The sequence below is a fragment of the Oryx dammah genome, unplaced genomic scaffold (genome assembly GCF_014754425.2).
Source record: "Oryx dammah isolate SB20612 unplaced genomic scaffold, SCBI_Odam_1.1 HiC_scaffold_27, whole genome shotgun sequence".
Lineage (NCBI taxonomy): Eukaryota > Metazoa > Chordata > Mammalia > Artiodactyla > Bovidae > Oryx > Oryx dammah.
The window spans coordinates 110763073-110790514 of NW_024070211.1; the positions used below are offsets into that span (position 1 = coordinate 110763073).

At 40.1% G+C, this 27442-nt stretch overlaps 1 protein-coding gene across 4 annotated transcripts in view; it reads right to left on the reverse strand.

Annotated features, from left to right (window-relative positions):
* Positions 1-10506: 10506 nt before the first annotated feature.
* Positions 10507-27442, reverse strand: part of METTL8 (methyltransferase like 8) — an 85906-nt gene continuing 68970 nt past the window's right edge. The window contains exons 7-12 of one of the 4 annotated variants that reach the window (XR_005719104.1): positions 20832-20895; positions 19189-19328; positions 18420-18448; positions 14898-15004; positions 14699-14764; positions 12632-13944 (exon numbers count right to left, since the gene is read on the reverse strand). Coding sequence is in view for 3 of the 4 variants with exons in the window: in XM_040229327.1 (XP_040085261.1) it covers positions 13754-13944; positions 14699-14764; positions 14898-15004; positions 19189-19328; positions 20832-20895 (568 nt within the window). In the remaining variant the exon portion in view is untranslated. Of the gene's footprint in view, positions 13945-14698; positions 14765-14897; positions 15061-18419; positions 18449-19188; positions 19329-20831; positions 20896-27442 lie in introns of those variants that run through there. The other 3 variants (XM_040229327.1, XM_040229328.1, XM_040229329.1) reach the window with 3 other exon arrangements.

Here is a 27442-nt window from a genome sequence, read left to right on the forward strand (position 1 = left end):
TTTTTCCTGTGGTCATGTATGGATGTGAGAGTTGGACTGTGAAGAAAGCTGAATGCCGAAAAATTGATGCTTTTGAACTGTGGTGTTGGAGAAGACTCTTGAGAGTCCCTTGGACTGCAAGGAGACCCAACCAGTCCATTCTGAAGGAGATCAGTCCTGGGTGTTCTTTGGAAGGAATGATGCTAAAGCTGAAACTCCAGTACTTTGGCCACCTCATGTGAAGAGTTGACTCACTGGAAGACTTTGATGCTGGGAGGGATTGGGGGCAGGAGGAGAAGGGGACGACAGAGGATGAGATGGGTGGATGGCATCACGGACTCGATGGACATGAGTCTGAGTGAACTCCAGGAGTTGGTGATGGACAGGGAGGCCTGGCGTGCTGTAATTCATGGGGTCGCAAAGAGTGGAACATGACTGAGCGACTGAACTGAACTGAACTGAATGGGCGTCAGGTACTGTGCCATTGTGGTTTTGATTAGTGATGTTGAACATCTTTTCATGTGCTAACTGGCCATTTTTCATACCTTCTTTGGAGAAACGTCTATTTAATTCCTTTGTTCATTTTTAAAACTAATTTGGTGTTGTTGAGTTGTAGGAGTTCTTTCTATATTCTGGATATTAACCCCTTGTCAAATATAAGGTTTGCAGATACTTTCTCCTGTTCTGTGGGTTGCCTTTTCACTCTGTTGTGTCTTTTGATGTACAAAAGTCTTAAATTTTGATGTGTCCCACTTAAGCATTTTTCTATCATTGTTGCCTATGATTTTGGTATCATATTACAAGAAATTATTACTAAATCCAATGTCTTGAAGCTTTCCCCATATGTTTTCTTCTAAGAGTTTTATAGTTTTATGTTTTACATTTGGGTTTTTTAAAAAATTCATCTTGAATTAATCTTTCTATGTGATCTAAAGTCAGGCTCTAACTTAATTCTTTTGAGTGTGGAAACCCAGTCTTTCCAACAGAATTTATTGGAAAGACTGTCCTTTCCCCACTGACTGGTCACAGCACCCTTTGGAAAAATCACTTAAGCATGTATGCAAGGGTTTATTTCTGGCCTCTGCAGAAGCTAGTTTTTTTTTTTTTTTTCAAATTTATGTGATCAGGTGATGATTATAGCAAGAGATGAGCCAAATCAGGTTCTTTGGTTGGATGACCAGCTCAGATGAATCATTTTTTATAGGGTGGGGTTTTGTAGCACTAACAGAGGAATACAGTTCTCTTGAAGGCAGCCTAGACCTCATCCAACTGTGACAGGTTGGATGGACTGACGTAATGCAGGAATGGTACTGAGAGGTATTTAAGGGGAAGCCCTAAATGCTGTGGCAGGAGATCTGTGTAGAGGTATAGGTAGCATTATTAAAAGTGACTTGGAACTTCTCTAAAGATCCAGTTGCTAAGACTCCACTCTCCCAGTGCAGGGGGCCTGGGTTCAATCCATGGTCAGGGAACTAGATCCCACATGCTGCAGTTAAAAGATCCTGTATGCTGCAACGAAGATCGAAGATCCCACGAGCTGCAATGGGAGACCTGACTCAGCCAAATAAATAAATAAATATTTTTTAAAAATGTTTGTTTTAAAGGACTTGGACATCAGAGGGTATATGACACAGGGGCTACATCTTGAGGACTTGTTTTACATGCTGTTTGGTTTTTGCTGGGTAGCACGTGACTAGATTTATTCATGGAGGGCTTTGAAAAGCGTCTGAAAAATTAGGCTGCCAATTGATATTGTTTCGGTTGGGTAGACTATGGTGGTCAAATGGTAGTGGCCAGCTAAAGCCAAGAGACTTTAAGTAGGAGACACCACATCTCAAACAGATGGGCATCCATCCTAAGTTGTGGGCATCTAAAGAGCAAGGGCCAAGTCTTATTCATTCCAGTATGCTGTGTCCAGCAGTTTCTGGCATGTGGTGGACAGATGCTTAATACATGCTTGAAATGAACTGAATGTAAGCCAAGGAGACAGCAAGAATTTGAAGTAAGAAAACTCAACTCTTTACAGTTAGGAAAAGTTTCTTATGCCTAATTTACAATATTTATACTACAAGAAGAGTACATTTCTCCTCCTTTCAAAAAGATAAAGATTTGATCACCATCCTTTGTTTTAAAAAAATCTATTAATTACCACTTATTAAGGACCAACCTGACCTGCCTCTTGAGAAATCTGTATGCAGGTCAGGAAACAACAGTTAGAACTGGACATGGAACACCAGACTGGTTCCAAATAGGAAAAGGAGTACGTCAAGGCTGTATATTGTCACCCTGCTTATTTAACTTATATGCAGAGTACATCATGAGAAACGCTGGGCTGGAAGAAGCACAAGCTGGAATCAAGATTGCCGGGAGAAACATCAATAACCTCAGATATGCAGATGACACCACCCTTATGGCACAAAGTGAAGAGGAACTCAAAAGCCTCTTGATGAAAGTGAAAGAGGAGAGTGAAAAAATTGGCTTAAAGCTCAACATTCAGAAAACGAAGATCATGGCATCTGGTCCCATCAGTTCATGGGAAACAGATGGGGAAATAGTGGAAACAGTGTCAGACTTTATTTTGGGGGGGCTCCAAAATCACTGCAGATGGTGACTGCAAGCCATGAAATTAAAAGACGTTTACTCCTTGGAAGTAATGACCAACCTAGGTAGCATATTAAAAAGCAGAGACATTACTTTGCCAACTAAGGTCTATCTAGTCAAGGCTATGGTTTTTCCAGTAGTCACGTATGGATGTGAGAGTTGGACTGTGAAGAAAGCTGAGCGCCGAAAAATTGATGCGTTTGAACTGTGGTGTTGGAGAAGACTCTTGAGAGTCCCTTGGACTGCAAGGAGATCCAACCAGTCCATTCTGAAGGAGATCAGTCCTGGGTGTTCATTGGAAGGACTGATGCTGAAGCTGAAACTCCAATACTTTGGCCACCTCATATGAAGAGCTGACTCATTGGAAAAGACCCTGATGCTGGGAGGGATTGGGGGCACAAGGAGAAGGGGACGACAGAGGATGAGATGGGTGGATGGCATCACCGACTTGATGGACATGAGTTTGAGTGAACCCCGGGAGATGGTGATGGACAGGGAGGCCTGGTGTACTGCAATTCATGGGGTTGCAGAGCCAGACACAACTGAAGGGCCAATTATCTCCAGGCACCACGCCTTTGACTTGATGTGCATTATATTTAGTCCTTGCAACAGTCTTCAGGTATGCAATAGGATCTCCAATTACTGAGGCTCAGGGTTGTTAAGTATCTTGTTTAAGGATACACAACCAGCAGGAGCACAGCTAGGATTTATATCTAAACAGGTCCCATGTTTCTTCTCTGAGAACTCTCTTTCTGTTTCTACCTGGGAGATATCATTCTCATCTTCTAATGTGATATTCTTCCAGGGTTAATAAATACATTTTCTTTGGCCTCTCTAATCATGGCTCCTATTTAAAAAACTATTAATAATATTTTATCTGTCACTGGCTCTCCCCCAAGTTCTCCATGTTCTTTGAGTTTGGCATCAACCCAGCATTTAAATACTATTGAGTGGGGGGAAAATATCACAGGTTTTGATTTCAACAAAAGAACTGAATCATCTCTCTTTCCATTTTACATCAGCATAGAAACTACTTTGCACCGATTCACATAGTCACAAAAAAGTCAAAAATTTAAAAAGTGAACCAATAAAAACCATATGTAAAATAGCCAACAGGAATTTGCTGTATGGCTCAGGAAACTCAAACAGGGGCTCTGTATCAACCTAGAGGGGTGGGACGGGGAGGGAGATGGGAGGGAGGTTCAAAAGGGAGGAGATATATGTATACCTAAGGCTGATTCATGTTGAGGTTTGACAGAAAACACCAAAATTCTGTAAAGCAAATATCCTTCAATAAAGAATAATAATAAAAAAAAGAACCCTGGTGACAGCAGGGTGGTGAAGTGTGGTTTTGTTTACTTCACACAGACAACTTGATGAGGATAGCAGCAAAAATCACTGAGCAGTGGACCAAACATTTCTAGGTGCAGGAGCCTAGGTCCCGTCACAGTACACTCTGAGGTAAAGAGAGACAACAGGGTTCAGGAGGCAAAGTCAGACAAATACTCTGACATAGGTTTTTAGTTCCCCTGTGGCTTATTACTTTGGCCGTGCCACACGGCATGTGGGATCTTCGTTGCCTGACTAGGGACTGAACCTGCGCCCCCTGCAGAGGAAGCATGGAGTCTTAACCGCTGGACCTCCAGGGAAGTCCCCTCGCTATGGTTGACAGCAGAGCAGGTCAAGCGGGGGATTGTGACCTGGTGCTGGTGTTTCATTCCTGGTTCCTGATGGGGTCGGCTGAGAGACTGAGTAAATTTGTATCTGTGGTATCTAATGAAAATCTTGGGCTTTCCTAACTTTACCTTTTCCTGTTCATCCCTTCATTCCCCATACCAAGAGGAATGCTTGACATGTAACTGGTACACACTGGCGGTAGTTGTTCTTGGTCGTTCAGTCGCGAAGTCATGTCCAACTCTTTGAGACCCTACAGAGTGCAGCCCGCCAGGCTCCTCTGTCCATGGGACTTCCCAGGCAAGAATACTGGAGTGGGCTGCTACTTCCTTCTCCAGGGGATCTTCCTGACCCAGAGATGGAACCCGCATCTCCTACACTGGCAGGTGGATTCTTCACCACTAAGCAGGGCAGCCCCACACACTGACTGAATGGGCAGCAACAAGGAGATTGTTGGGGGAGGGCAGGAACCAGCAATCACTGCCAGGAAACGGAGTCATTTTTTTTTTCCTGTTAATTTACCGTTATTGTGTTTTATGAAACTATTGATCTGGGACATGTGCAAACTGGTAAAATAAAACAAAAAGCAACCAGTGGTTCTTCACCTCGAATAGTTTGAGAAGTGCTGGTATACAGTGAGTCAGTGTAGAAGTGCTGGTTGGCAGAGTTGTGAGACCTCCTGGCCATTTATTTAGTGATGTCTAGTAAAGATTTAAGTGTAGTGGGGTTCCCAGAATAAGTCCCTGGTTGTAACTTTGGAAATTCATTTTGTCTGCAGTTCCTAGTATTCTAACCATGTACAAGTGTCAGAGCATACTGTGCAGACTCTACCCATCACTAAGGCAGATGCTTACAGACCAGGTGAGCTGCCACAGGCTTACAGGTAAATGCTGAGCAGATGACTCAGCAAGTGACAAAACGACAAAGTGGAGTCCACTCCACACTGTTCTAGTCTCAGTAGATGTGGGGTATGTTTTAACCCAGTACTTATAAGACGTTGGGGTAATTTCCACTCCTGTTGTTTCTTGCCATGTGGAGGGACGGCAAATGGTCTCGAGTCCTGTCTTCTTCATTCCTGGGAGAGGTGAAGTGACTTAGATGAAAAGTGAATCTGGGAAGTGAATTAGTCATGTTTAACCTAGTCCTTTTTCACTGTCTCTTGGAAGCCAGGTACTCTGTAAAAGGTTGGGGGCATTCACTCATGGGTAGATTCTCCCGGCCCGCCTGTCCAGCTGCAGGTTTTGATTCTGGGGTTCAGTACTAGGGGGACAACTGTTTCCATGCACCCTGAGCCTTTCTCTCCAGTATCAGCTTCACGTTTTAATTTTCATCTTTTGGCACCTTGGTCTTTCTCAGTTGGTTTAAAATGTGGGCAAGGAACACAGGGATACTCTGGGGGCCTCTTGGACTTCACCAGATGGGGGTGACTACATATTGTGGTATTGTATCACAGGCTATTCTGGCCTGTATTTACTTGCCCTCATTTCCTTGCAGAAGGCCAGCACATCTTAATCATTTGGTGACTCTATTATACTGATACCTAATAGGTTCCCTTCTGCAAAGTAAGAGCTAGACTTTCCTATGTCACACTGGGAAATGAGGACAATCTGCTGGCTTGGCCAACATCCCCTTCTGCCTGCACCTTTCTGGGTGTGTTTATCCTAAAGCTGCACCCCATCTTTCCAGATTTATGGATATCAATAAACTCATACTTGGTGAAAACAAACACAAGGCTCTGAAATCAAAAGGAAGAATCAGATAAAAGCAAGTCTTTGCTCATCTAAAATGTATTAAGAACAAAATGTCTTAATGGCCATTTCTGTGATATGATTCAGGTAAACAAAAAAACAGCTCATGGCCTCTGAAGCCTTTGGTTCTTCATGGGCCAGGCTAGGAGGCATTTAAGCTTGCAGTCTAGTTCTCTGAATTTCAATTACAAGTCACTCTTGCCACAATCTTCCCTGACCTTGCATTTTTCTTTGGGTCACTGGAACAGTATTTGGCCACTCTGCCTGTGAACATTGCCTACTTTCTCTAGGCCAGAGTGCCAGCTGCTCCTACTGGTAGCCTTCCACAGTGGTGACTGTCTGTATGTGCCTGACCCTAGATTCCTTGTCACCATACTGACATGGTATGCTTCCTTAACTGGACCTTATCTATGCCAATAACTTTGTCTGTAACTCCCTCCCCATATGGTATTTTATTTGCCATATTATTTTCTATTATAAATTAAGTCCTTAAAGACAACACCCACCCAATGTAGTGAAGACCTTTATCAGTCAAGGTTTCCTATTTTTATCATTCAACTATCCTAGTTTAAACATCTTTTAATTTAAAAATGCATCAGTATATTTAAAGTATAGGCTCCAGGTTTAGAAAGTTATTGACACCTCATAACAAACTATGGATAAATTCCCCATGGTAGAATGAATGAAAAGTAACTTATATTCATATATAACCATAACTCTAGTATAGATAAAGATGCACAACTAGAATCAAACTTAATGTAAATGTGCCAGAAGAAAGCACAAGATTTACAAAGCTTACATGAAATAAGAAAACACAACCGGGTGATAACCAAGGCTCCGTTGACTCGGCAGTCTTGCGGACTGAGAAAGAGAGGTGGCTCAAGCCAGATTCTTTGGGTGTCCCAGCTTCTTCTTTCCCAGGCCAGGCAGCTGGGTATGGAACTGCATGCAGTAGGGGTAAACACTGCATGTGTTGTACATCATTTTCATTGTAGGTAAAAAACAGCAAACGGGGAATTCTTCATTCTTGAGAGTTTCCTTGTACCCATGATCAGCTTCTGAATGCACTTGGAGGAGAAACAACCCTATTAAAATGTCTCTCAAAAGCCAAAGCTAAATGATTAAACATCAAAACTTTGAGGAATGGAAAAAAAAGTCTATGAGGAAAGCATCAGCTTGCTTATCCAGGGAATGAGTAGAATTTTAATTCTCATTCCAGCATGGGGCCATTGGGCACCAAGCTCCTTTCACTCTGGGTAGAAAACAAATCCCCAGGTTGCTACTGAGCCAAACTTTAAAGGCCAGTCAGGAAATGAGCAGCACTGCCCCAAATGGGAAAGCCTAGATCAGTGTTTTTTTCTAAAGTAAACAAAAGATCTGCAGAAGTATTTCCTTGCACTATTTGGCAAGAGAAAGAAGCACCTGGAGAGTGAGTTAGGAAGAGAAAGCCTGTAAGACATGGGAGTAGAACAAGGATGGTTATAATGAAGCTTTGTCTCATTAATCTCCAGAGCCCGAGTGTTCTATTACGAAACAAAGCAGCAAATGAAGAGACGCTCAGAAAGACCGGTTGATTAAGAATACATTCATGACAGGATAAATAGAATAGATGCCTTTCTGGATCCTGAATTTCATCTTTCATTTGGATTTTTTAAAAACCTTTAAAAAATATCTTCCAGAGAGTCAAAGTGGAATATATACATTAAAATAAATGAGGGCTGTGAAGGAAGATGTATGGGCAAGGAGAAAAGCTATTATCCTCGGAGGCAGAAATTTCCTTGCTTCAATGCAGCATGTGACGCTGGCAATTTCAGCCATTCTCTTTCAGGCAATTTTCAGTGCAAGTTCCAATGCTGCTTAGGGGACGCTGTCTCAGCTCACCCGAAGGAGGGGAGCATAACTAAAGATGTATGGAGAGCTATTATGTTCTGTTCAGCAGGACAGACTCAGGAGAAAGACAAGTTTCTCTCAAGAGGCTGGAGGTGAGAGAAATGAGGCAGCAACCATAGTTGCTTTTGTTAAGTACACAGCATTAAAACAAAACAAAACACGACTGAGTGACTGAACAACAAACTAATGCAAGAGACTCAATAATATCTCATTAATGTCAGGAAGTTACACAGTTTTAGAGCTTTTTACCAATGATAAAGTCTTAAAAGATTGAAAGGGTAATTGTCCTTCCCTAAAGTGTTCTGAAACAACCAACAATTGATATCTAAAGATTATGTAAGAAAAAAAAAATTAACTTCTGCTTTTCCTGCAAAGAACTAGAAGTCTCATGTAAAGGAGCAATGGGTTGAAAACATTGCCAAAGAATCTGTGTTAAGGATACTAAAACTAATAGTTTTCTTGAGTAGGCCCAAGTAGGAGAGATGTTTGGGCCTTTTGTAGGAGGCAATCAAGAGCTCACCTAATTTGGCAGGTAACACCTGATAGAAAAGCATATATTTTCTGGAGTCCAGGCTCTACTTAGTGCCTATCTGCTGAAAGAAAATCAAAGATAAGCACACAAATCACAGGAATGCCAAGGACACTGCTAACCAAACACTGTGTGACTATTTGACATCTATGTGCTCTTAAATATCCTTTTTTGCTCCTTATGTACCATTAACATTATTTATCTCTTCACCTGCCTCTAGCTGTTCCTGACTGAAGGTTAAGTGGTTGTGAAACCACATGCACCGTAGAATCCAAAGCACCTGTTTTAAACCCTTGGCTAGTGGTGGTGCCTTGTAGTGTGCTTTTGACAAGCTCTGGGAGCAGCTTGAGGGTGGGCTGCTTTGAGCCATCTGGAGGTTTTAATGTGCCCCATGCAGCTCATGCCAACCTGGCTTGCCAGAGTCAGGGTCACTGTGCCCTGAGACACTTCAGAATGGTGCTCAAGGGAGCGGTGCTCTGCCACCACCTGGGCCCTCTTGCAGATGAACTTGCACTTTCAATTTGATGCTGTTTTTCTTACCCTCTGCAGACACTCACACGCAGAACTATTATTACTTGCTTGTTACTGCATGTTGCTGATTCATACGCAGAGGAAAATGTAATTTTGTCTTAACACCTCTTCCCTGTCATTTAAGGCATATGTTAATGAAAGACAGATTTTGGCATCCACTCTCCTCTGCAGCTTTGAGGCCACAGTACATATTCATTATAAATGAAGATGCAACTGTTATTTTATTTCTATTTATATTTATAACTACACCAAAGCCATCTTGCAGGTACCTTTGTGCCTCTCAAATCCCAAACCATATTCCAAGAAATGCTCAACATTTCATGCTTGAATTGGCATTAATGTGGCATTCATGTACATACAATGTTTTAAATAAAGATGTTTTCACTCATATTTTATTATTGACACTCTCTGATCACATATTTTAGATTATGCTGGAGCTGAGCCCTTGAGGACACTTTAAGTTTTTCTTTCCACTTGCAGTACAGACTGATTTTTTTTTTAAGTGAGGAGTATGCAAGTGATGGGTGCTCTGCTTGTTTGGAGGGGAGCCAAATAGAAGTCTGAAGCCCCAAGGGGGTGGGGCCAGAGCAGAAGTAAACATATGCAGAATGCTGAAAAGAGCTGACTGCAAGCTTCTGCTTTGTCATTCCTCTCCCTTCCTTTCCTTCCCTTCCTTCCCAGTGTGTAATGTGGATAAGTGCTGCCTACTTATTTCATAGACTCACTGGATCTAGAAGGAGCTGTCTCCTTGAAGATCGTCTGATCCACACTCCCACCCACTGCAGTAATTCTCCACTTGATTCAGGAGCTCTTTTTCTTCTCCAGTAGCTTTCCCGAGCAGCATTGTAGCCTACCAGTTAAAAGTGGACTGGTGAGAGGCAGTTTTTGGAATCAAGACAGTTCTGGGTCCACAGTGTTTCTGCCACTGACTTGTGGTGATATCCTAGGCAAATTACCCAGTACCTCAGAGTTCCTAGTCTTATCTGTTAAATGGTTACAATAAAACTAGTTTGTAGGAGTTTGAGGATTAAATGAAGGAATAATGTGGTATATAAAAGTGTAGTATATAAAAGACTTAGCACTCAGAACTAAATTAAGAGCAGCTAAATAGTTCAATAGGAACCAGGACCCATGTTTCCTGTCTGACAGGCAATACTTTTCCACACATTTTACTGTCTTTCTCACAAGGTCTCATAAAACCATTGAAAACGTTTCTGTTGCTGGAGTACTCTGTATGCTGCCTTGTAGACTGTAGATGCTGTTATTAGTAACAACATCTCACACATATTCAGCACTTTAGATTTTACAGTGCACTTTCACAAGCGGGGAGGTGAATAACCACGCCAACATGTCTACTGATGACTAATAGAGGCAGGAAGCAGAAGGAGCAGAGGCTCTGAAAGAAGTCTATTAATGATGCAAATGTGAAGTTATCTGCACTTGTGAGAAGCATAATAAACATTAACACCAACTGGAAGTAACAGTGCATGATATATTCTGGCTTCAGAACTTGGCTTTGATGAGTTAGAAAACCAGAGGAACACAGCATAGGAGTTTGGGGGCAAGAATTTAAGTTACCTGAAATTTAATGGTCTAAATGCTTCGGATGTCCAGGAGGGCAGCTCTGCACACATGGGTGAATAATTTTCACGTACAAATGAGTATAGCAATGATTTAGACTGCATGATGGTAGAAACCTTGATGTGTTCATAATTTAGAGACAAAGCATATGGAACTGAGACAAGCAAAACAAATAAGTTCTCAGAAGTCAGCATTAACTGGGTGTTTCAATACTACAAATGTGTCATACTGAAATGCAAAACTTTTAATAATAGAAACTGTTACCTTGGCTTTCTCACAACCTTCTGAAACAGTACTTCATATGCGTGAGAATTTTTACATTTGGAAAATGCTCAAAAGTGAATTTTTAGAAATGGAGGGTGCATTTTTAATATAGCATATTTCATTGTTTCTGTATTATAAAATGAATGACTACATCTTTTTGTTAGAAAGAAAATGGTCCTTTCGAAATTCAGCTCTCTCAGCAGATGAATTTTTAAATATCAAACTCTGCCTAACTAGTCCTACCTCTATGGATGAGGAAAAATGAGAATTTCATGCAGCTATCAATTATTTTTAAACTAATACCCAAGCAGATACATTTGCAACATTTCATGATTTCTTAATATCTATAGGCAATATTCCAAATCAGGTCTTTCTCTTTTTTTTTTCCTCTGCCAAAAATCTATATTTTGTCTGGTAGCAAATTCTAGATAGGGGGTTGATTCAGGTAGGCTAAGGGAGAGAAAGCAGAAGACACTGATAGAAATGGCCCGATGAGCAGCCATGTGGAATAGGAGGTCTATGCTAGACAGAGCCCAAAAGAGCCCAGTTTGTGTCTCACAGTCCAAATTTGGTTTGATGTATTTTTGAAGTTTCTAAAGGTTAACTACATGCTGTAATACATTATAGAAAGACACGAAGCAGAATTTTACTGTGCCAGTCAAGAAGCTGGCTTGAATCTGCTATTTAGGACTGAGAGAGACAGTACAATTTACATGTGTGAGAATGTGGGAATAATTTTACCTTCTGTTGTTTTTAAAACCACCTTGGGCCATGATTTTTAAATTGAGACACAAGAAAATCTGCAGGCGGGGAGGGGGGGGTTCCCATAGCAACATTAACTTATCTAAGTGCCCTTGTTGTATGTAATACTTTCAATACTAGTTTGGCTTTAAAATACACACTTTAATTAGGAAAAACAACTGAGTTAAGAGTCTCAGGCAAATTTTGACTTTTACATTTACTGCATGTTTAAATGGAAACCTCTGATATTGTACTTTTGAGGATTTGCTACCAAGGCAAATGTATGCAGATACCTTTCATGATTTTCCTTGCCCCCATCTCTGACCTCACTGCATTCCATTCTATTGACGACTCCTCGATCAATCTCTCTAAATATATTTAAAGCACGCTGTGGCTAGGATAAAACAGAAACAAACCAATCTTGAATGGCTCCAGTCCAGAGGTGAGAACCCAACGCACCCTCTTATTTAAGGCTGTCTACAAGCTGATGCCTTCCCCATCTTTCCTCCACTATTCTGAACCATGAACAGCCCTATCACACATACTTGTCTTCTCACCATCTTCTGAGAGCATACGTTCTAGGACTAGCCTGAGACCTACTTCCTCCCACAGCCCTAATTTTTTCCTTCCATCCCACAGCTAATCTCTCTCCCTCTTCAGAACATTATTACTATACCACGCAATGTCTGACTGGGCAGCATCCCTCTCCTCTTTTTTGATCACAGTGTCCTCATTTTCCTTTGAGGAACTTCCTCCATTCACTATGGTCTGGTGGAAGCATCAAATAACCTGCCCTGACTCAGTCTGTCAATAGCAGAATCCATGACCCAGCTTGGATTAATCACATCCTGCCAGGAAGCTGAATTTTAAGTGAGTTCAAAAAGGAAAAATAGTTGGAATGATCATTCTAGGTCCTTTCAAGAGACTGTCCATGTCTTTCAGATTTCTATGGCTCATAATCAAAGTCTGTTAGCTGAAAATCTCCCTATTTGAGTACTTGCTCATATATTATCTTGGTCATGATTTAGAGGCTTGGGATGCACACATTTTGCTCTGCCAGCTAGAGCCTACTTACGCTTTCAAAAGACAGGGCTGGGACTTTACTTATTTATTGTATTCCATATAATTCAGCACAAAGTAAGTACTCAGTATACATTGTGTAACAAATGAAAGACCAGTCTTAGAAACTCCATTTTTACTAAATGCAATTTGCAAGCCAATTTATATCTTTTTTGAGGCAAAATGGTAAATACATTTTAATTTTTTTGGATGCACTGGGTCTTTGACACAGCGCATGGGCACTTCATTGCTGTGCGAAGGCTTTCTCTTGCACTGAGCTGGGGCTGCTCTCTAGTTGTGGTGCCTGAGCTTCTCACTGCAGTGGCTTCTTCTTCTTGTGGAGCACGAGAGTGTGCAGGTCTAGTTGCCCCATGTCATATGGGATCTTAGTTCCTGGATCAGGGATTGAACTCATGTCCCCTGAATTGGTAGGCAGATTCTTAACTACTGGACCACCAGAAAATAGTAAAAAATTTTTAATTGCTAAAATTTAAGAATTTTCCTGGGTAAATAGTCCTCTTAAAGAAGGCTTCCAACTTGTACACCAAAGAATAGCCTGAAAATAATGTTAGCATTAGTCATACTTCCCCTATTTTAGGAAAGGAAAGATAAATTAAAATTCTGTTTCAGACATTAGTCTCTAAATTAAAAAAAAAAAAGGTTTGGGGATGGACAACAGACAATAACAAAACAAAAAAATAGGCCTTTGCCTTGGTCTTGTGACTTTCTTTGGAAACAAGGCAAGCTGATTCTGCTATCAGTTAACAATGGAGGAGAGTTCAGCTGTGTTCAACTAATGTATAAATAAAGGAGATGGTTTTTTTCACTTCTAAAAAATGGCAGGCTTTGGTTTCTCAGAATCATCTGACTTATATCAGTAATTTACCTAAATGCTTTTAAAACTCAGAGAACAAACAAAATGGTTAAGACATAATAAATCCAAACAAGCTTGAGCATATTAAGTTTTGAAAACACAAAATGTTGTGCTCTCTTCCAAGTCACTTCTGTGTGCTTAAAATGCACAAAACAGTCCATCCACGATAAACAGCAGGATACATAAATTCTCTTCTTCTGACTGTCTTTTCAAAAATGAAAGATTTACTGAAGACTCTGAACAGTGTAATCCTCTGGTTTGTACCTTAAAATGATACATAGTTCAGCCATGAGAAAGGACTGAAAATACCAAGTTGGAGCTTTTTTGAGTCAAGTGTAATGGCTTCTGGAATTTGCCTTGAATCCACACTCGGTGCATTTTCACTTTTTTTTTCCTATTAACTTGTAAGCGACGATCAACCAGGTTTTGCTTCTCATCTAACCCAGCCTTACAGAACATATTGTACACTTCCCCTGTGAGACAAAAATGGCAATCAAATATATGACATGTGACTTGGGGGTGGGGAGGGGCAGTCAGGAACAATGGAACATTAATGAAATGATTGACCATATGAATTTCATTTATACCAAGAAACGTTTTCTAGTACAAATTGATGAAGGAAACCTATTACACCAAATAGGCTTCCTCTACTTCACACAAACACACCAAGTATAAACAGCTGAACACAGCAGGTATAAATAGATACACAACACTACTGGTTGCAGCTTTCAATATTTTGAGACATGCCCTAGGTCTGAATTCTTGCTGGTTTGCAGAGATCCAAAATGGCACATTATAAAAGTACTCATGTAAGTTTGGGGAAAGTACTTGAATGCATAATTCATTTTAAATGCTTTTTTTAAAACGAGAAATTGATAAGGGATAAGTAATTTCCTATGGACTCTCAAAATCAAACTCCCTCTTTTGACTATGGCATGTCATCAATTTTTTTATATCTGGGCTAATAGTACCTCCAAAACAGAAACTTCATTTGGGCATGAGAATGAAACAAGTGATTCTTTAAAGCAGTTTCAACTGGAAAGATATTAAAAGGCAAAAGGCCATTTTCAAGCTTTTACACACAACGGTTATAATCACTAAAGTGTAAAGACAGCTAATGTTTAATCAGCTCCTGAAGCCTCATTTTAGAGCTTTTGAGTTTCTCCCTGCAAATAATACCCAAGAAAAGTTTCTACAGCTAATTATTTCCTCTTATAGTATGCATACCTTTTGTAAAGAAATATGCTCTGGTGCCATCTCCTCGAACATAAAAATTTTCAGATAAACAATGTCCTAAAAAAAATTGTGATAAGAGAAACTTAGTATTCCTTAAAAAAACCACCACCCACAACAAAACTGACATGAAATGTAAACACAGCATTATTTAAAACACATGAAAACAATTCCAAACTGAATATATCATTACCCCTTTTAAAACGAAGCTGAGTCTTATCATATCTTCCATAGTCCCGAAATAACAGCATTCCCCCAGGTTTCAGTAACTTGGACAGTCGGTTTATAACACCTTGCATCCTTTGAAGACAAAGCAGGAGACTGGAAGTCTTGTTTTCTATGCCACATTTAACATTCTTAATGATAAAATAAGCATAGCTTGATAAGGCCAAAGAAATCTAAGCCACAAACCTAAGGACACCAAAAACAGAAGTATTTTGTATAGAAAGAAAAAAGGATAGCAATTTGCTCAATAATCAGATTCAAAAAGTCTAGAATATCAAGAAATCACCCAAATGACTAGAGTGGTAACTTCACATAGCTTGATGTATGATGTCAAAACTGAACTGCAAAACCATACAGACATTCCTGATATTTACATCAAATTCAGGTAGTTACAAGGCAGAAAAAACCGAACTCGTTTCATTTTCCTTGCATGACCAAAAATATGCCAGAGCTGTCCCAAATCAGATATACCTGAACAGGGACATTTTTTCCTCCAAAACTAGTTGCTTTTCCTCCTGACTTCTTTATTTAGTTCAAAGGTACCATCATTCACTGAAGTGTAACACCTCAGAAAAATCTTTGACCTCTTTTACCTTTCTCTTTTTCCATTATACTCTTTACAACTATTCAATCGTCAAATCGTATGTCTTTTTTATTATCGTTATTACATATTTGGTATTTCTCTCTTTTGTTTCCATTCAGTTCAATTCAGTTGCTCAGTCGTGTCCAACTTTTTGCGACCCCATGAATTGCAGCACGCCAGGCCTCCCTGTCCTGGAGAAGGCAATGGCACCCCACTCCAGTACTCTTGTCTGGAAAATCCCATGGACGGAGGAGCCTGGTAGGCTGCAGTCCACGGGGTCGCAAAGAGTTGGACACGACTGAGCGACTTCACTTTGACTTTTCACTTTCATGCACTGGAGAAGGAAATGGCAACCCACTCCAGTGTTCTTGCCTAGAGAATCCCAGGGATGGGGAGCCTGGTGGGCTGCCGTCTATGGGGTCGCACAGAGTCGGACATGACTGAAGCAACTTAGCAGAAGCAGCAGCAGCAGCAGGCCTCCCTGTCCATCACCAATTCCCAGAGTTCACTCAAACTCATGTACATCGAGTTGGTGATGCCATCCAGCCATCTCATCCTCTGTCGTCCCCTTCTCCTCCTGCCCCCAATCCCTCCCAGCATCAGAGTCTTAGTACTCCCTTAGTACAAACTCCAACATTCTCTGGCTGGAAAGAGAATTGGTTCCTAACTAGCTTTATTATTTTCCCTGCCAATCCTTCCTGTATATCATTGATGAGTTATTCTGCTTAAAAAGATGGTTTTCTCAAATCATCCCTTTGCGCAAAACTTCATGATATTATATCCATAGGATAAAAACCTTAGTTCTCTTAGTTTCTTAGTTGAATCCTTAAGATCACCTACAACTGGCCTCAATTAATCTTTCCAACATCTTTCTCACTGCTTCTTAGTCTGAAGCATCGCTAGCCAAACTGTTACATGCTTCATTCTGAGCTGCCTATGCCTGTGCTTGCGTGGCTTCCCCTGAAAAAATTCTCTCCTCCTTACTCTCTGCCTATTTAAATTCTATTCACACTCTAAGCCCCAGCTCAATACTAGGAAGCCTTTCTTTCTTTTACTGTTTATTCTACCCACCTAGCTCCCAATCAGACATGACATCTTGTGACTGCTCCTGATTTAATGTTTTTTGGTTAAGTGTTCAAAGCCTTACATGTGATTATGGTACAGAAATGGCAAAGATTTCAGATCTCATAACAAGCCAAGTGACTGACACTGGCTGCCAACAGAGCTCTACTAAGAAGGACTCAAGACTTGCTGGGAATGACAATCTACAAAATCAGTTATCAATGTCGGCCCTGGGCAGAGAATGGTAAATGGCAGCCTGTGTAGTAAGTCCTTTCTGTCTCTGCTTTATCCAAACTACTTAAAGCTTCTGAGCATTTCTTATTTTAAAAATGAAAGGTTTGGATCACATAATCTGTAAATTCCTTCCAATTAAAACATTGTTCAGTGGAATAATGGGGTGAAAGAGTATGTCAGGTAATGAAGCAGGTAGTGAGAAACTGGAAGTAACCATGAAAATAAGAGACCAAAAAAAGTGGCATGACTAGGAGAAAATCTCATTTAAACAAGTTGGAACATAAGTGCATGGAAAAGAAAACTATTTTTCCTTGTTTATTTTATTACAGGTTATTTTCACACTGTGCTTATATCCTTAGGATCTGGCAATTAAAACCATATCTAAAGCTTAAAATATTCACTTTTAGGATAAATGGTTTATGTACAGAGAAAAATCTCTTTCTGCAATTATTAGCAAGACAAGCATGAAATGAAAACACAGAAAAGCAAAGAGTCAAATACTTCAAAATGTAGCCTCCTTTTGCAAACCCTTTGCTCCCAACTGTCCTTTAAAGTCTGCAATGTGGGTCAAGGCAAGAGGTGGGGAACTGCTTCTCTTATCAGTCCACCTTGGCTCATAGTGCAATTCCAGAGCCAGTTCCTAAGAAATGCAGGTGGGAGTGGGTTGGGGATGACAGAGACAAGACAAGAATGGGGAAAGCCCCTTTTCTCTTAAGATGAGAAAGAAGAGAAGAGATTTTTAAAAAGTGTTTATCTACACAATCTCTGTGTAGATCTTTAGAAAAGATATATTTTTATTTCAATGATAAGAAGGACAGTTACTTCTTGGTTTGTAGCCTTCTATGGTTTACTCCTGTTTAAGCTGGGACCCCCTAGACTCAACAGCTTGCTGAATTGCTTTTCCAAGCTGGCAAGAAGCCACTTTTCTAGAATTTTCCTGGGGCTAAATCTACTATCACAGTGCTAGATGACCTGAAAGATACTGCCTCACTTTTCACTTACTATTATCCAACATCTACTCACTCACCTCATTTTTAGATCATTTCCATGTAGGTAAGAAGGTAGCTATGTACTGACATGATACATCTGAATCTATTTTATTATAAACAGAATGAATATATGTACTATAAAAACAATCTTTTCAAGACATCTACTTCCCCTTCTCCTTTCCATTCAATTCAAATCATGAAAAAAACATATAAACTAATATAAATAGCCTTTTTGAGGGTTTATTTTGAATTGAAACATTTCCTGTTATACATGTTAGATAGAAAATCTTGTTCATTATCCACCTCCTCTATCCTTTTAGCTGTGAAACAAAATATAGATGATATTTTTATACTAGTACCTAAATAATGCCAATAGCCTAAACAGGTTAGCAGAAATAGGTTACAGAAACTGGGAGGAAGTAACTTCATGAAACTTGATAGATCTCATCAGGTGCAATTACATATTTCATTCATTATTTGGAAATCTAATTTTTTTTCCTACAAGTCATCAAAGTGAACATCTCTGAATGAGAAGTAAAAGGCCTGTAAAGGATCCTAGTGATCTTATAGCAAAGAAAGAAATACACTATGCTTGATTTCTCTTGGAAAGAGTAACACTCACCAAAGTGGTCGATGCCAAGTCTGCACCTACTAACCAGAAGATCACAAAAAACCCAATTTTAAGACACATTCTGAAGGGACAACCCCAGACATTTAGCGCACATGTATCTTAATACATACAAAATGGAAAAATTTTAAGAAAAGTGATCACTTTAATTGCTGTAATATCTCTTTGTGCTTCCTCTTTGGAGAAAAGCTATATTTATTATTTCAGAACACTATGTGAACAAAAATATTTAAGTCATAAATACTTAAATGATGGCACTAGACCAACCTTAGATTATAAAGGTCCAAGGTTAATCTGGAAAATCTTGATAAACCCTAATTCCCTAGTGGGCTTCCTTAAAACAAATATTTTAAAGACCTATGTGAAGCCAAATTCACAGCCCACCTCATTACGAACATTCAGCAAGTAGCTAAATCAAAGATGTTTGTTTCTGATCACCAAGTAGTTTCCCTCTTGGGAGTCTATTAGGCTGTTCTGAATTTGTAATTTTCTTGAAGCACTGTCACTTTTAATAGGTATGTGTCTTGCCAGAAGATGCTCACTTCTTTCTGACAGTGACAGAAAGCTCACTAATGAAACGGTTTGGCCAGTTTCTTTCTAAAAGTCTGAAGAAAGGAAAAACTGCATTTAAAAGGCTGCATATTACATGTAATATAGTTCACTAAATAATAAATTCAAGAATTGTCATTTTTGCTTTGATAGATCTGAAAGCCACTCCTGATAAAGGGGCTGTACATATTTGCTCTGCCCTTTTGTCATTTACCTGTCAGGATGAATAGAAGACAGCACAAAGACGAGGAGAATGACATCCAGGGTCCCATCCGGAAAAGGGTAGGGTAAGCTGTGGTCACAAACGTCATGAACAAAGGCACAGCACTGGTCTGCTCTGTACGATGCATGAGACTGTCATGATAAATGAAAAGACAAAGTTTTTTAGCAGACTTCCAGTATTCTTTTTTTTAATCAAAAAGGTTAATTTAACTTCTCCCAAAGGACTTTCTTCTATGAATTTGATTTTCTGATTAGGTGCTCTGTTAGCTTATTTCAAGCTGTCATAAAAAATTAAGTCTAGCACTTGGACTGGGTAACAAATATTCTTTTGCAACCTTTCTTTAGCTTTAAAAGTGGAATAGGGCAGTCTTTCTGGGTCAGCAGGCAGCAATGCTGGAAGCTCACCCTATGTTACTTCGCAGGCACTGAGATGGTCCTCTGCGCTCTCTCTCACTGCTTGTTCCATGCCTCCTTTGGCTTAATCAGTAAATATCCTATAGTATGTAATCAACATTAGGCAATGGTGATGACTGTACAACTCTGTAAATATACTGAAAAAAATCACTGGATTGTATACTTTTAAATGGTGAATTTTATGGTATATGAACTATACCTCACTAAAGATGCTATTTTAAAAATGCATTAGAGTACACACATACTATTTGCCTATAAAAACAATACTAAAAGAATATATACCAAAATTCTGAGTCACTCTAGGACTCCAGAAAGCATGATTATAGGTAAATTTTATCTTTCCCTTTAGGCTTTTCAGTATTTTAGAAAATGTCTACAATGAAAAACTAGTAACCCTTATTACCAGAAATTATGTTCTATGTGTTTACCAAACATTTTTGTTAGCAGAATTTCCATTCCTTTTCAATTTTCTAAAATTACCTCTTTTTGCTATGATAATGCTTACTAGAATTTGGGGATTGGTCAAAGACATTTTAGATTTGTGATAATGCCTTTACAGACCTTTTTCTTTTTTGCAGAATTTTTAATTTAATGAGTGCCTACCATGTGCCAGGCTATGTATAAAGCTCTAGGGACATAAATATAAATATCACCCTGTAGGAGCCACTCCCCTGAATTCTAAGTTAAGTCCCAAACAACTTCAATTGTTTTGATGATATGATTTGCAAAATAGTAAAAGGTCAGTTAAAAATGGTCACAGATGTGCTTCCCTCGTGGTCCAGTGGTTAAGAGTCTGCCTTACAATACGGGTTCAATCCCTGGTCGTGGAAGATCCCACATGCCACGGGGCAACGAAGCCCATGCACCACCACTACTGGACCTGTGCTCTGGGCCTGGGAGCCGCGACTACTGAAGCCTGCAAGGCCTAGAGCCCGTGCTCTGTAACAAGAGAAACTACCACAGTAAGAAGCCCACGTGCTGCAGCTAGAGCATATCCCCCGCTCTCCACAACTAGAGAAAGCCCATGTGCACAGCAACAAAGGCCCCATGCAGCCAAAAACTAAACCAAAAAATATTAAAAAATAAAATGACATATCTCAGAAAAAAAAATGGTCACAGATAACATTTGATGCAGTTACATTAAAAAAAAATCACTTCAACGGTAAATAAATTAAGATTCTTTTAAAATACAGCTCTCTTTAAAGAAGATACAAGGCATACCTTTACTAGCTCCACAGCTCCAGAAGCAAAATCACAACAATAAAGAAAGAACTCTGGCACATTCCTATGAAAAAGGAACAAATATTTAAATCTAGAGTTCAGATAAGCTGAAGCAACACAAGAAAGAAACTGTAAGTTGGAACTTGTTAGTATCTCTTTACCAGAATTTTGGATGACACTTGGCTTGCTGTTTCTTTTTTTAAGGTACTGTTCTCTATAGTGGCTTATGAGTGCCTTCATGTTGTTTCTAAACCAACACTGTCTCAAAACACTTACCAATTACAGGGTAACTTTCAAGTTCCTGATCTGGTTTTAAGGCCCTCCCTTTCTTGGGCCTGCTGCTGCTGCTGCTGCTGCTGCTGCTGCTAAGTCGCTTCAGTCATGTCCGACTCTGTGAGACCCCATAGATGGCAGCCCACCAGGCTCTCCCAGTCCCTGGGAATCTCTAGGCAAAAACACTGGAGTGGGTTGCCATTTCCTTCTTGGGCCTACTTGCCCTATAATCCAGCATACTCTCACCTGAAAAACCTCCAAAGCCATCCATCAGCAGTGCTCAATTTTGCTCCTACCCCTTCCAGGCAGCCTTTTTTGTCTGCCTCCAGCTGGCATGGCCTATAATTCCTCTCAGCTTAGCCAAGTTCTCTTCTCTCCAAGGACCCTCAACCCCCTGTCCGTTGGCACCTCAATCCTTTTCCTGTGTGTACACTCATTTGTTCCTGGGTCTCTCACAGAGGCTCTGATGCTCCGATGATGATGTATATACATATGAAAAGAAATATATATATGTATATATTTTAGCAGTTGTAGTTACATGCTATTAAATATGTTTATATTAATACCACGTACATACAACTTCTAAAAATAAGAAAACATTTGTATATTAATTTTTGTTATATTTTCAAATGATTTTCAAACTTTTATTGAGCCCCATATATGGACCAAGCATTAAAATACAAAGTAGTAAATGAAACTGTCTAATAAAATAGTAAGAGTATGGGATTTGGGAGCCAATTGCACATCTTTTTAAATCCTGGATTTGTCACTTATTAACACGGAATTAACACGGAATCAGAGATCAAACTGCCAACATCCGCTGGATCATGGAAAAAGCAAGAGAGTTCCAGAAAAACATCTATTTCTGCTTTATTGACTATGCCAAAGCCTTTGACTGTGTGGATCACAAGAAACTGTGGACAATTCTGAAACAGATGGGAATACCAGACCACCTGACCTGCCTCTTGAGAATCTGTATGCAGGTCAGGAAGCAACAGTTAGAACTGGACATGGAACAACAGACTGGTTCCAAATAGGAAAAGGAATATGTCAAGGCTGTATATTGTCACCCTGCTTATTTAACTTATAGGCAGAGTACATCATGAGAAACGCTGGGCTGGAAGAAGCACAAGCTAGAATCAAGACTGCCAGGAAAAATATCAATAACGTCAGATATGCAGATGACACCACCCTTATGGCAGAAAGTGAAGAGGAACTAAAAAGCCTCTTGGTGAAAGTGAAAGTGGAGAGTGAAAAAGTTGTCTTAAAGCTCAACATTCAGAAAACGAAGATCATGGCATCTGGTCCCATCACTTCATGGGAAATAGACGGGGAAACAGTGTCAGACTTTATTTTTGGGGGCTCCAAAATCACCGCAGATGGTGATTGCAGCCATGAAATGAAAAGACGCTTACTCCTTGGAAGAAAAGTTATGACCAACCTAGACAGCATATTCAAAAGCAGAGACATTTTACTTTGCCAACAAAGGTCTGTCTAGTCAAGGCTATGGTTTTTCCTGTGGTCATGTATGGATGTGAGAGTTGGACTGTGAAGAAGGCTGAGCGCCGAAGAATTGATGCTTTTGAACTGTGGTGTTGGAGAAGACTCTCGAGAATCCCTTGGACTGCAAAGAGATCCAACCAGTCCATTCTGAAGGAGATCAGCCTCGGGATTTCTTTGGAGGGAATGATGCTGAAGCTGAAACTCCAGTGCTCTGGCCACCTTATGTGAAGAGTTGACTCATTGGAAAAGACTCTGATGCTGGGAGGGATTGGGGGCAGGAGGAGAAGGGGATGACAGAGGATGAGATGGCTGGATGGCATCACTGACTCGATGGACGTGAATCTGAGTGAACTCCGGGAGATGGTGATGGACAGGGAGGCCTGGCGTGCTGCGATTCTTGGGGTCACAAAAAGTCGGACACGACTGAGTGACTGAACTGAACTGAACTGAACACGGAATTAGACTTAACGTCTCCTCCAAGACTCAGTTGCTTTATTTAGAATATGCAAATAAAGTAAGTAAATTAAGGGTTGTTTTTTTTGGGGGGGGGATGTTTATCCATATAAAAATCTTGATTAATTTTAATTGGCCTCCACTGAACTTAGATAAGTTTTTTACCCGAAATTCACTAACGATGGTTGAGCCATGGTTACTAACAGGCAGCACATATAGCTGTCCCTTAAACAATGCAAGTTTGAACTTCTAGGTCCATTACACATGGATATTGTTCAACAGTAAATACTAAGTACTATATGATCTGTGGTTGGCTGAATCTGCAGATATGGAGGAACCACAAATACAAAGGGTTGACTATAAATTTTTGTGGATTAACCACCTGCAGTGTTTAATAGTCAACTGTACTTTGAATTTTGTGGGTCAGTACTCTTCCTGATCATTTCTTACATGCTATTATCAAAAGAATTCTCGAATCATCTTGCTTCATACTGTGTCTGAATGACAAGAGATTAATATGTCCTTAAACAGTAATTACAGGTATGGTATTGGTTTTTGTGGATTTTATAGCCTAGCTGGGGACATAATTTCCAAGGAAGTGTGGATAAGGCAGGCACTGTCAGGCCAAAGTTTAAGAATTTTGAAGGGGGAGGATGGCATTGCTAAGTGGGAAGAGGGGAAAGGGTTTACAGGTGGGAGTCACATGCCAGGGATGAGAAGCAGAGGTGATTTAGAATATGAGGAAGGATATATGGGCTTTGAAGGACATAATTAGAACTTCTAATCTGATTCAGGAGGCATATTAGGCAAAGAGGAATTCTAAATAAATATGGAATACAAGCCCAAATATGCATTTAGCAAAATCTCACCCAGACTGACATTACTCTCTTAAAGGCTACTCACTGATGAATACTACATTAACATATAGCATTCTCATATACAGTGCAGTATTCACACACAGTGCCACTCTGTGGCACTAGGAATTTTAATTCAAATTAAGATCTGTCCAAATAAATGAACATATGGTGAATAGGATTTGGTTATGAAAAGTTAACCAATACTGAATCAAAGTTAAAATTTGTGCTGCTTTTCTTTTTCATTCAACCCATTTAAAAATGCCTCCCTGGTGGCTCAGACAGTAAAGAGTCTGCCAGCAGTGCAGGAGACCCAAGTTCGATTCCTGGGTTGGGACGATCCCCTGGAGAAGGAAATGGCAACCCCCTCCAGTATCCTTGCCTGGAAAATTCCATGGATTAAGGAGCCTGGCAGGCTACAGTCCATGGGGTTGCAAAGAGTCAGACACGACTGAGTAACTTCACATATAAAAACAGTGCTTTATCGCAGCATGCATCCTTATTGTTTCCTATGAAATCCATATATTTGTGACTCGTAATTTCTTGGGTGGTCACACATGTTTGAAATGTCTCAGTAAACACTTAGATACATATATTATTAGTACTACATGATATGCTAGCTAAGGACAAGGGCTCTGAAACCAGACTGCCTAGTGTTGAATCCTAGCTCTACCATTTAGTTGGGTAACCATGGATGAGTTACCTAAGCTCTCTGTAATTGGTGTCCTCATCTTTATTTTTTAAATTATTTTATATTTGAGTATAGTTGATTAACAATGTTGTGTTAGTTTCAGGTGTACAGCAAGGTGATTCAGCTATACACATACACGTATATATTCTTTTTCAAATTCTTTCCCCATTTAGGTTGTTACAGAATATTGACCAGAGTTCCTTGTGCTATACAGTAAGTGCTTGTTAGCTATTTTAAATATAGTAGTAGTACATATGTCAATCCCAAACTCCTAATAGAGATAAAATATGGCATCTAAGTTGGTTGTGAGGATAGAATGGACTCAGATAGGTAAAGTTTATAGAAAAATGCCTGACTCAGAGTAAGCACCTAATAAATGTTAAAAAAAATGTCATTTTTATTATTCTTGCTATCATCATCACAATTATCATTATCAAAGGAATATCTGCCTCTGCCTTCCAGGAACTTAAGAACGTAAGAACTTAATATGCTTTTGTAAAAACTTCCATATAGCTCAAAATGCTTCTCTGGACACTGGCACATCTAGCTCATTATGAAAGGCATGCAGTCTACCCTTGTGCAGAAATTATTAAACAACCACAAGATACAGAACAGTCTAGTAGCTAAAGGAAAGCTTGTGCCATTTGCCATGTGTCCTACCAGACAGCAACATGACCTCTGAGACTGAATTCCCACTGCATCAGCAGCCCAAGTTGGTCTTGTGACCACTCAATGATTTTCCAGGGCTTTTCTTTAAAATCAGCTGACTGTCTTGGCCCTTCTCCCAGGAAACAGGTGTAAATATCACTACTACTACCACACCATCAAGCACTGTCTTGGCAGGAGGTTTAAGAATTAAATGATCCTTGGAGAATGATATGACCTCTTAATTCTTGAGGTCTAATTATGGTAAAATATTCTGAAAATGTAAAATACTAATTCTATGATCTCCAAAAGTAATAAAACATAATTTCTTTGGTGGGGAAAAAAAGTTTAATCCTCCCTTTGGAAGGCTAATCACTAGTTGCCTTTTAAAGATGAATTAATTGTCTCAGGTTATTGAGTTACAGTGATTTCTAAAATATGAATATGAGGCCAAAAAAAGACCCAGTCAAAAAGAAAGAGTCAGGGGGTGAGAAGGCAAGAGCCTGCAATTATTAGATGGAGAAGCAGAGTTCAGTTCAGTTCAGTCGCCCTAGCGACCCCATGAATCGCAGCACGCCAGGCCTCCCTGTCCATCACCAACTCCCGGAGTTCACTCAGACTCACGTCCATAGAGTCTGTGATGCCATCCAGCCATCTCATCCTCTGTCGCCCCCTTCTCCTCCTGCCCCCAATCCCTCCCAGCATCAGAGTCTTTTCCAACCAGTCAACTCTTCGCATGAGGTGTCCAAAGTACTGGAGTTTTGGCTTTAGCATCATTTCTTCCAAAGAAATCCCAGGGCTGATCTCCTTCAGAATGGACTGGTTGGATCTCCTTGCAGTCCAAGGTGCTCTCAAGAGTCTTCTCCAACACCACAGTTCAAAAGCATCAATTCTTCAGCGCTCAGCCTTCTTCACAGCCCAACTCTCACATCCACACATGACCACTGGGAAAACCATAGCCTTGACTAGACGGACCTTAGTCAGCAAAGTAATGTCTCTGCTTTTGAATATACTATCTAGGTTGGTCATAACTTTTCTTCCAAGGAGAAACAGAAGGGGGAAAAAATACAACTAACAAGTGGGGAATCAGAGATATTAACCAGTCAGTATGTACCGAGCTCTGTCTAACTATCTATATTACATTGTTAGGCTACCTGGAAAACCAAATTAGCAAACATTGCTCTCTACCCGGAGAAGGCAATGGCACCCCACTCCAGTGTTCTTGCCTCGAAAATCCCATGGACAGAGGAGCCTGGTGGGCTGCAGTCCATGGGGTCAATAAGAGTCGGATACGACTGAGCGACTTTTCACTTTTCACTTTCCTGCATTGGAGAAGGAAATGGCAACCCACTCCAGTGTTCTTGCCTGGAGAATCCCAGGGACGGGGGAGACTGGTGGGCTGCCGTCTATGGGGTGGCACAGAGTCAGACACGACTGAAGTGACTTAGCAGCAGCATACTCTCTACCTCAAGAAATATATAAACAGTAGCTGAAGAAAGAAGATATAAGAAATGATATGCTAAATAATAATTTGAGATGAGTCATAGAGTAATATCTTCCCTGGTGGCTCAAATGGTAAAGTGTCTGCCTACCATGCGGGAGACCCAGGTTCGATCCTTGGGTTGGGAAGATCCTCTGGAGAAGGAAGTGGCAACCCACTCCACTACTCTTGCCTGGAAAATCCCATGGACAGAGGATCGTGGAAGGCTACAGTCCATGGGGTCACCAAGAGTTGGACACGACTGAGCAACTTTGCTTTGTTTTTCACAGAGTAACACATAATCAACTACGAATGTAGTAAATTTATGTGTATTACAAGCTCAGAGAACACCAGAATGAAGGAATCTGGCTATGTGGTATAAGAACAGGAAATTTTGCCTAGAAATGGAAAAAGGGAAACAAAGAAAATAAATCCTGAAAGAAAAAGGCCATTCAGAACAGCAAATTGGCCATATCGCTTCTGGCCAGACACTTTAACTGGTAATTTGATGATATTATGGAATTACTTTTTATTATGTTAGGTTTACAATAACAATTAAGGATGTCTTGCTTTTTGGAGATCCATCATAAGTTCATAAAAATAATGTGTCATGATGTTGGCCTTACATAAGTAACTGCTGAAACAAGGTGGTAGCTATATAAGAATTTACTGTATTACTCAATTTTTTTGAATGCATTTACATTTTCACAAT